This window comes from Phalaenopsis equestris, unplaced genomic scaffold (genome assembly GCF_001263595.1).
Source record: "Phalaenopsis equestris unplaced genomic scaffold, ASM126359v1 Scaffold000479, whole genome shotgun sequence".
In the NCBI taxonomy this organism is placed as follows: Eukaryota; Viridiplantae; Streptophyta; class Magnoliopsida; order Asparagales; family Orchidaceae; genus Phalaenopsis; species Phalaenopsis equestris.
This window is the reverse complement of record NW_018164920.1, coordinates 399,812-410,153: the sequence shown is the minus strand read 5'-3', so window position 1 is coordinate 410,153 and position 10,342 is coordinate 399,812. Positions and strand designations below refer to the sequence as shown.

General features: G+C 33.5%; 1 protein-coding gene across 5 annotated transcripts in view; it reads right to left on the bottom strand.

Annotated features, from left to right (window-relative positions):
• Positions 1–3,109: 3,109 nt before the first annotated feature.
• The window catches only part of LOC110028000, a 28,441-nt gene continuing 21,208 nt past the window's right edge, over positions 3,110–10,342 (bottom strand). For all 5 annotated transcript variants that reach the window (XM_020729688.1, XM_020729684.1, XM_020729686.1 and 2 more), the window contains exon 3: positions 3,110–5,234. In XM_020729688.1, the coding sequence (XP_020585347.1) occupies positions 3,507–5,234 (1,728 nt within the window). In that variant the 3' untranslated portion in view covers positions 3,110–3,506. The remainder of the gene's footprint in view (positions 5,235–10,342) is intronic.

Sequence of the window (10,342 nt, the reverse complement as noted above, 5' to 3'; positions counted from 1 at the left end):
AGATAACCAATGTTCTCTAAATATTCCCAAATGAAAATGAAATTTTGCATAAAACTCATTTGGGGGATTTCATGGGACTAAATTTAGATGTAGTGAAGGAGAATTCAAGATTCTTTACAAGGATACAGTAATATCACTAGAGTTTCATCACTTTGGAAATATTGATGACAGACATTATTTACTCCAAAGTATGTAACTTGAGCTTCTTTGTCACTTCTATAATTACGCTAAAGAACATATGATATGGTATAATTTATATCATAAACAATACATCCATATTTTAAAGATAGTTCCAAAATTTTTAATTGATATTAATTTACATAAGAAAAAAAAACATGTCGAGTAGCATTAGAAGATTTTTATTACGATTGTCTCTGGAAAATTTTGAAAGAATGAGCCTTAGAGATTTGCATTATATACTTCCCAAAATATTTCTCATAATCATCACTAATAATCAGATCCTTAGATACACTTATAAATTGGATATATTTATTATAAATAAAATATAATGAATAAAATTTCAATTCTATCATGTTCTTGTTGACATTTAAAATGTTATGAATGTAGATTTGGTGCACAAGTAATTAAGTAGTAATATATTGCTTTCCTAGAATTTCCAATTTTGATTTCTCCTATTACAATGTCAACTGTTAAAAATGTTTAAAAAAAACACGTTTCTACCCAGATTATGAGTTTTATGCGTGCAGTTAAATGGTAAAATATCATTTAAAAAAAGAAGACCATTGTTAAAAAAAAAAGTGAGAGTAATATCATGAATTTGTCTTATGTAATCAAGTAATAGAATTATAAAGCTTATGATACTTAAAACATACTTATAACAATATACTTTAAGCTATGTGCACTTAGTCTATCTGCTTCACGAGGTTCAGTATAGCAGCATTTCAAACTCACCACACTATTTGCATCCCTCCCTCCACAAAGCAAAAGAAGACCATCTGAGCGTGCACTTGCAGTCGCATACCTAAACAAAAAGAAAGAAGCTCAAATTAGCTTTTTTTTTCCATTTTCGAGGCAGACTTAACTTATACAAAATTCAAAAGGCGTCTACATACATACCACATAGTTCCTCTGTATTTACATATCTCACACCTAAACTTCCATATTTATACACATAGCACTGAATTCTTTAATATCACATCAAAAATATCACTATCATCACCTTTTCAAAGTCAAATGCACCTTTTCATGCATAGGCTTAAAGCAACAAAGTGCTATGTATGTTAAAGTTTTGGTGTGAGACAAGTAACGACATGATAATTGTGTGCTGAGTATGAATTTCACTAAATTGAAACGTTTCCAAGATCCAATTTTCCCTGTATGTTTACCGACTTATAATCAAGCAGCTTAGATATATCTAGCTTTAAGACTAGAAAAATTTAATTCCCTCGAAGGTTCATGAATATTTCTTAGATAACATTGGGCTTCAATATCAAAAATATGAGGCATTTGAAACCCAAATGTACATGCACGGACAGAAATTGGTCAGTTAACAAGTGAGAAAGAAAAAAAGAAAAAAGAGAAAAGGGGAAGAAAGTTAGCAAAATTTGAAAATTTTAATTAACCTCAAAATAATAGATATTCTAGTAACATGTTCTAAGAAAAATATGAATATCTTCTCAATACTTTTTTATAGTTAATGTAGGAATATGTATATCCGCATTATGAAGGAATTTATTTACTTCTCTCATAATATACTCCAATAACGACGTATGTTTTATTTATATTTCTTATTTTCTATTCTTGTCTTTTTAGAAGAATTTCTGTTTTACTTCTTTTCATTATTTACATATATGTTGTGTGGTGTAATGGATGTGAAAAAAAGAAATAAAATTATATTCTAGATTCTACATAGTATCAGGGTCATAGCCCTAATCCTCTTTTGTCTTCGTTCCCGATCACGGTTGTAGCCGTTGCTCATCTTCGAGGTCGAAGTGTGTCGTGGCCTCTCTGTGTCTCCATCTTCGATCACAGTCACAACTCGCATGGTAGGCGTGAGCCTCATCGTCTTCTTGCCACCTCAACAACTCGAACCAACGAGTTGCAAAAACCAATGTGATCTTCCTAGTTTTCTTGCCGACTCTACGACCACATCCAGTGAGTACTAGAACCAGACGAAGACCTTTGCATTTCATGTTGAGGCATCCTGTGCGTCTCGACTAGTTTTCTTTGTATGAAGTCTTCAGCAACCACTCGAACCCACAGATTTGTCTCCTCAGGGACGAGATCATAAGACTCAAGTCAACTTCCTCGTCGAACAAAACACTCGTTTTGTAGATCCCTTATGTTGACATCTCACAAACAACTCGATTTTTTTCATCTTCAGTTGGCTAAATCGATTGACCAAAATCAGCTAGCATATATATCTCACACTTAAACTTTCATATTTGCACACACAATGCTAAACTCTTTATGATTACATAAAAAATAACATTGTTATCACATTTTAAAGATGAAATACACATTTTTATGCATAAGTTTAAAACATCAAAGTACTCTGCATGTAAATATTAAAGTTGGGCGGTCTGTAAATTCATAAGAATTGTGCGCTAGCCGAGTAAATTTTCCTGAATATTACTTCATTAAAATTCGGGTGAAAAACTGCTCACAAATTAATATAAGCAGCAAACTTATAATTTGCATCTCATTTTGATTTTCAATCGCTGCTCGTTAATGCCTAAAATGGCTGAGATGACAATCTAGTTTATTTCAAACTAGAAGTTAGCTTTACACATTTCTTTGACTATATTAATGTCGATGCACTCAAACATAGACAAGTTATTCAAATACTTTATTGAATTAAAATTCACTTTATCTTATTCATCATCCTGCCTAGATTAGTGTATATATATATATATATAGTATTTACATATACAAAAAATTGAAACTTTAAGTACATACCACTTAATTCCTACATATTTACATATAAAACATCTAAATTTCAATTTTTACATGTATCATACTTGTGCATGAAAAGGTACCCTTCACATTTTTAAATTTAACAGTGATTTAAAATTTAATGTTTATACATAGGAATTGGATGGTATGCATGTAAATGCCACACAAAATACTTCCTGTATTATATCTACCATCTAAATTTTTATATTTATTTATATAACACCAACTTTTGGCAACACATTCATATGAAATTTCACATGATGAGCAACCACTAGTCATAAACAGAGGTCGTAGACAAACAGCTCTTCGCAGCAAGAACAGCCGCTATCTGAATTGACTCAATCAGTTAATGGAAATTAAAAAAAAAAGAAAAAAAAAGAAAAAAAGACTGCAGCTCGAATGATCTCAGCACTTTGCCTCAGAACTCTCTTCATCCAAAAATGAGGACAGCAGTTCTAACCGCTTTGAAAAGAGAATAACTTCCTGGTTTTCATATCTCACTTTGACTTTGTCAGTCACTTATATTGCAAGAATGATCGGCAACTCTCCCTCGCCTGACTTTGTCAAGAGCCTCAGCAAAACCTGCTATGCTAAGGTGCACCAAGAGGCTTACTTGCAGATTCATCATAATCCTTGCTAACTGTTTCAGCAACACTCATGCTTAAGGTGCTAGATGCAACATCCACAAGGTTTGCTGCTATCACAGGACCTGGTTCCTCATAAGCTTTCCTAGCCTTCCGAGAAGGCCTGCCGGTTGAATTGAATGGCCTCACGGAACGCTTTGTGCCAAGAAGCCCGCTCGCGAGGGCTTCCAATGCCTTTGCAGTAGGAGGGCGATTCCGAGTGCTGTGCCTTCTGAACCCAGTGGATGACTGTTCATCAACAGGAGCATCATTGGAGTCAGCCGACTGTTTCCCTGCTGAAGATTGTGAAAATCCTTCAGCTTTCAGTTCGTTGCTCGAGGATTCAGCAACATCTGCGTCCGTTGGAAGATTGTTGAGGTCAAAAAAAGTTCGGGATTGCAGCTTATTATCCTCCGGTATGTTTGTCTGGCCAACAATGTCGTTCTCTGCTTTGCTCTCAGAATTATGGTAGAGGTTGGTTTTCTTTTGGAATGGACTTGCATCACAAAGCAAGGTATCAGGAGCTTTGATTGGATCAGGTTTTGAGTTCATCTGCCGCTGATCTCGTCGAATTCTTTTGATGACGGAACAAGTGCGACGATCGGTCCCTTTACTACAAGCAGCCAGCTTCCTCCGTTTAATTGTAGAAGCAGAATCATTTGATTGGCCGGGTCTTACCCTCTGGCCGTTCTGACACCTTGACCTTACTTCCAATGTCTTATCATTATTCAACCTAACCAAACATTTATCACCAGAAGCATATCCATTAGTTGAAGCAGCATTTGGGAAAGGTTTTAAGATTTTGGGCAGATCAGACTGACTTGCTCGATTATCTTCAGGTCTCTTCTGGGTGACTGAACCTGAATTGGAGTCATCTTTATCATCAGAAATATCAGTAGAATCTTCTGTCTCTGATGAACTATCACTCCTAGATTCCTGAGAGTTAACAGATGGGTCAACGCTTGAGTTGGCACCTAAGGGTAAACTCCTTACTTCCATCAGCTTGAAGGATCCTTCTCTTTCAGCCAAACTGGTGTCCACAACAGTAAACTTCATGCGTTCCAAGTTGCAGCTTGGACGTCTTGGGTGCAGGTAGAAATGATGCTGGTGATTGGAGGAACCATTTCTGTACATCTTGGCATCTACAGCCCATCCATTTTCTTCTTTAACACTGCAACCACCTTTCGTTCCATCAGCATCTAACTCAAGAAGCTTTGGGTCGGATGCCACTTTGCTCAAGACATCACTTACGGAGTCAAAAAAATGGGTTCCCTTGACAAGCCTCTTCTTCGAGAACTTTTTAACACTCGGAACAAGAAAAACCAGAGAATTCTTGAAGCCCAGAGAACCATGATTTCTGGGCTGCTCAGAGTGCCACCCCTTTGCGAGCAGACGGGGCCAAACAGCCTCCCAGAACAGATCATTTGACCTAGCCTTGCTTAGCCTGAAATGTCCTGTAAGAAACTTAATGATTTCTGCAGACGACAGGGAGGAGCATGCTCTCCCAACAGGTATCTCAGGATGAAGAGGAATGGATGTGTTTGCTCTAGCATGATCCAAAGCCACTCCAGTAAGGTCGTGTGTCCCTTTGCCAATTCCGATAGCCTCTACCAAAACTTGCAAACCAACTGCAGCCTTGAGCTTAAAAACAAAATTTTCCAGAGTTGATCTCCCTTCATTAAATGACTTTGTAGCCTGCAAGACAGTATGACTTCAACTGCAATTCCATAAAGAAAATAATAATAACTCACTATAGAAAACAATTACAAGATTGCATGCCTGGAAGGAAAAAAAAAGGTACAATAAATCTCGGAAAGGAGTTCACGCAAGAGTATGCCGATAATTTTGAGCTTGAGCTGAACTCCTAGGAGAGAGATTCAAGAAAAGATTCAGATTTATTTGGCTTTGTTAAACTAAATTGCAGTTTCACAAAATCAGCACACAATAAATTCCAAAGGCATTCAGTCAGGGGCGCAGACATGGGACAACGATTTTCCAGTTCGCAATACCTCCAAGGGACATACTAAAACAGAAATCCATGTGTTTTGGTCACTAAAACCACATGTCCATACTAGATATATTGCAAGATTATTATTTAGATCCAAATGCACCCTCTCCTGTAACGCCTTAAAATCATATAAATATGCGACCAAAGGATCACATCAGGTGGAATATTCAACATTCAATATTTCCAAACAATAAAACCTCTGAAAGTTTCTATCTCAACTATCTTCTTTTATTCTCTCTCTTTCTCCTTCATCAATGTTTTGACAAAATCTTGTGAGTTCCTTAAGTAGGAAGCATCCATTGACAAGAAAAGGTTTGAATCCAACAGATAAAAAGCTCATTGACCTCTCCAAGTATTCTGCTGATAAACATCAACATCTTTTTGGTTTAGCAGTAACTAAACTAAGATAAAGAGGTGTTAATAGTTCCAAGAAGATAAACTTACAATTTATTAAGTTGAGGGTCTTGAGATGATAAGCACAGAAGCCTGACAGATTAATCCTACTTAAATGTGGCATTGTGTAACTTGCTATGATCCTTCCAACGAAAAGACTATAATTTCGAAGATACCACCAGAAGCATTAGAAAGGAAAAATCGAATGGGAAGATGAAGGTTTCAGTTCATGCAGCTATTTTTGTCTTTCTTTATTCTATATTCATATTCCTACAGAATTATTCGTGATTTGTATAATCCAACTTAGGGTTAGCTTTATGAATCCTCATTATTTATTCATTCCTAAAAAATGCTACTTGAGAAGCTTACAGTACTATTCATAAATCTTATTTGGAAGTTCACCTTTGGTCACCAACTTTCTTCCTAATTCATCCACTATAGTTTTATTTACGTATCCTATTAAAGCATCTTCTACCCTCAATTATGACCTCTATTATGCATGCCAAAACCGTCAAGTTTATTAATCCACAACTTAATCTTTAATAGGAGGTACTCATATCTCTATGTTAATTGATATGATCATTTCTCTAATCTATCTTTCTGAATTTTATCAATAATCTTAGCATTCCCATCTAAGTTCTAAAACTTGGTTTAGGTTCTTTAATAATTTTTTTTCAATTTCATCCGTTTCAATAGTTTCACACGTTTTGTTTTTCATTTTCCATATTTTTTATTATTAAAGATTATAGAAAGTATATTTGATCTCTAATATAAAGAGGATTATCAAATTAATATTCAAACTATAACACATGATATTTAATGGACCTCATTTATAAAATTTTAGCAAAACTTTGACAGCACGAAAGAAGTACAACAAAGTTTTGCCAAAATCTACTATGAATTCCAGAGAAGCCTTCAAGTTTCATCCAGAAGTATGCTAAAACCTGTGATTTTAGGCTTAAACTGAAAATTATTTATGAGTTCTAAATCGGTTTCAGCCAAAACCAATTCAAAACATGAAAGTCAATTTTCCCAACTTAAATTAATTATTAATAAATTTTGATAACCCAATATTTAGATTCAAAATAATATTTTCATAAATTTTATCTATATATTTCCATAATATTTTCCTGACAGTAGTTCTATCACAATTTTTCATTTCAATCACCAATTATTGACATTAAAGGTTATACCTATATTAATATATCCATTCATTGATATAATAAATTCAAGATATTTAAATCTATCACAATTAAGTATATGACTTCATCTAATATATTAGCAAGTTGGTATTAATAACAGTCCCTCTAAAATTAACATGCCTTTAGTCTATTAATCCTAACCTTTGGAATATATATATATATATATATATATATTGCAAAAAGTTAGGATTAATAGACTAATCTAGGGATGAATAATACTAATCAATGGATAAAGGTTTTGATAGGGCCAGGTTTAGCTGTTTTTGACCTTTCAGACAAAGTATAAAGTTTGGAATGATATTGAAGTGTATTAAATATCTGACAATATAATACTAGTATAATTTGCAAGAGTATATGAGTACTATGTATTGCTTTAAACTATTCAGAAATGTATCAAATTTTAGCATGTCATAAATCCTCAAAGGTGAGTTTACCACAAGCAAAACAAGAAGGTTGGCATAGTTCGAAAAAAAAAATAATCAAAACTATATTAGGCAATTTGAATCATAAACATCTAATATTTGATATATCAAGTTCCATATCTCTAGACAAGATTTATCAGGCGGCATATTGTAGAATTTATGAGAGATGAGTGGATTATTTCCATCTTTTCAAACCGTCTAATAAGTTATCACATCCACTCAAACTTTTTTGGTATTCTCCTCTGCATGACAATCAAACCCACAAATATAATGTTTTGTTTTATTTTATTTTATTTTATTAAGTCTAAACGTTAGGCTTCACTTTGGATGTATAAGTCAATACCAATCAACCAAGACATTCATTTGAACAAGAAAATTTTGAGCTGCTTACCCCAACAAACATAACAGTTGATTGGAGATTCCTTGGTGAAAAGAGAATAATTGCAACAATGAAATATATTGCCAACTTAATTTAAGAGGATATTTTATGCGATGCATGGATAATTTCTCCATTCAAAAAGGCATTAGGTCATTTAGCTCTTAAGGAATGTCCTAAGGGATGCAGAATACAGTTCATAAAAACTAAATCATGGGCTGCAAGCAGATTTTATCAAAGTCAAAACATCTGAATTTTATTTGGGACTTTCTCTTGTTTTTTTTATTGAAGGCAATGCATTTACCATGAGGCGTGTTTAGTAATCATGCATTGAATGGTAATGTTTATGTTTAGCATATATTGGATCGAAAACAGTCTCAGATCATGGAAAAATGAGGCATGAAAGTACTTACCATGGGAAAATGTCCATAATGACACGCACACCAAGATGAAAACTTCCCCTTACATATCTTAAACAAAAAAAAAGGCACATTCTGCAGTAAAACCAATCGAGTTAATCTGTTGATTGGTTTGGTTGGAAAAAATAATAAACCAAAACAGCTTCAAAATTTTCTTGTTCAGGCTTGGTTAATTACCAACCCAAATGACACAAACAACTCCAATGACAAGCTGAGATGGGATGAGAATAAAATAAGGTTGTGTTTGGTAGAATTGAGTAGCAAAAGTTATTCAAGTCAACGAAAATTCTATGAACTACATATCTACTACAATATAGAAGAAAATTAAATGTCCACGACTATTCACAATACCAGAATATCAAATAATGAAAAAAGGCTAAATGAATGAATAGTAGAACTGGCTTATTATGCGGAGATGAGATGGATCAAAATTACAAGCATTCCAATGGAATCGATGCACATAGGTTAAACAAGATAGGTTGCGAAAAAGCCACACCAGTGGCAGCCAAAAATAAAATTTATAAAGCTTGCCCAAACTAGAAAAGTGTTCCTGTGGATCATAACACCAAAGCTTCGACAGTGATTGAACCACAATGATCAAAATTTCTCCCTTTACTGTTTACCATATTAATTAGTTGTACTTTTGAACAAGAAGAATTAACTTTATGATGTTTGATAAAGAACATTGAAAACTACATTAGGAAATAAAATTCTGACTAAAGAAAGCTAAATTTGAAGGTTATCAAGAGGCTAATCAGCCATGTTTTCATAAAACAAACTTTTATCGAAGAACACTTTAATATTTTAAAAGTCTAATGATTAAAATACCAAATAACTTAAAATCTAATCTTGCATCCCAAAAACCATTACGTTTTTGGAATTTTAAATAGTTGCATGATGTTTTAGTGGATGAACTTTATGAAGCATATTTTTCATTAAAAATATTACAATTTACTACTATAAATATCTTTCATAACTATTTAATTATAAAAATAAATAGATAAATTGTAATTTAATTCAAAATTGCAAAACTATTAATTCTAACCTTACATTAACTATCCTATAGAGAATATAATTTTTAAATAATTGTAGTTGATATTACTTGTTAATCACTAACCAAGTCATCTTTGAGCATTTAACCAAATATTTAATTTTTATGTGTGACCCACTTGGCCTGATGGCCATGGTTCGGTTACTGTTCTCCAACCACAAGCTCTTGAGTTCAAGACTTAGCACATATGTGTGTGTCTGTGAGCATGTGCTAAATGAAAAAGATGGTAATCTTTTCTAATATGTCATTTATTAAAGAAGGAACAAGCCCTGTTACAGAGAGAGGCATTAAAGGGTGTAAATTTTGTGATAAAAGAGATAATTGACAACACAAATAGATTTCTTTCTCAGAAAAGTTAGCTAAGTGGATGAATATAGACTTGAACCCTGACCTCAAAAATAGAAGTAAATGTAAAAACCATTAAGCAAATCCTCAATTCATAACTAATTAATTCAATATGCAAAAATTATTTTAACAAATTGTTTCGTTTATAGCAACACTTCAAAAAATAAACTTATTAGAATTTTTATCAAATACCTGTTGCTTTACCTAGCAGCACAACACATTATAGCACAATACTATAACATAACACTGCATGAGACAAATATTGACTTACTCCCTCTTAAGTTCTTTAAACTTAAATCATGCCTTTAGGCACCCAGATCAGAAACCCTATTCTTGACCTAGTCATCCTAGCCTAAAGATTGCCCTACCTAGAATCAAAATCACTTTAAAGAAAATCTTTGTCACCTCAACTTAATAGGCAAAAAGATCCCTTTAGGGCTAGAAGCATACTCGCAACCTTGGCCAAAAGTCAAATCTTTAACTAGATGGCCCACTATAACTGAAGTATCAAGATTGCATGAAGAGATCTGAATCAAATGAAGGATCAATCAACAAGAAAATCCAAGGAATTCTCGAGCAAATTTTAA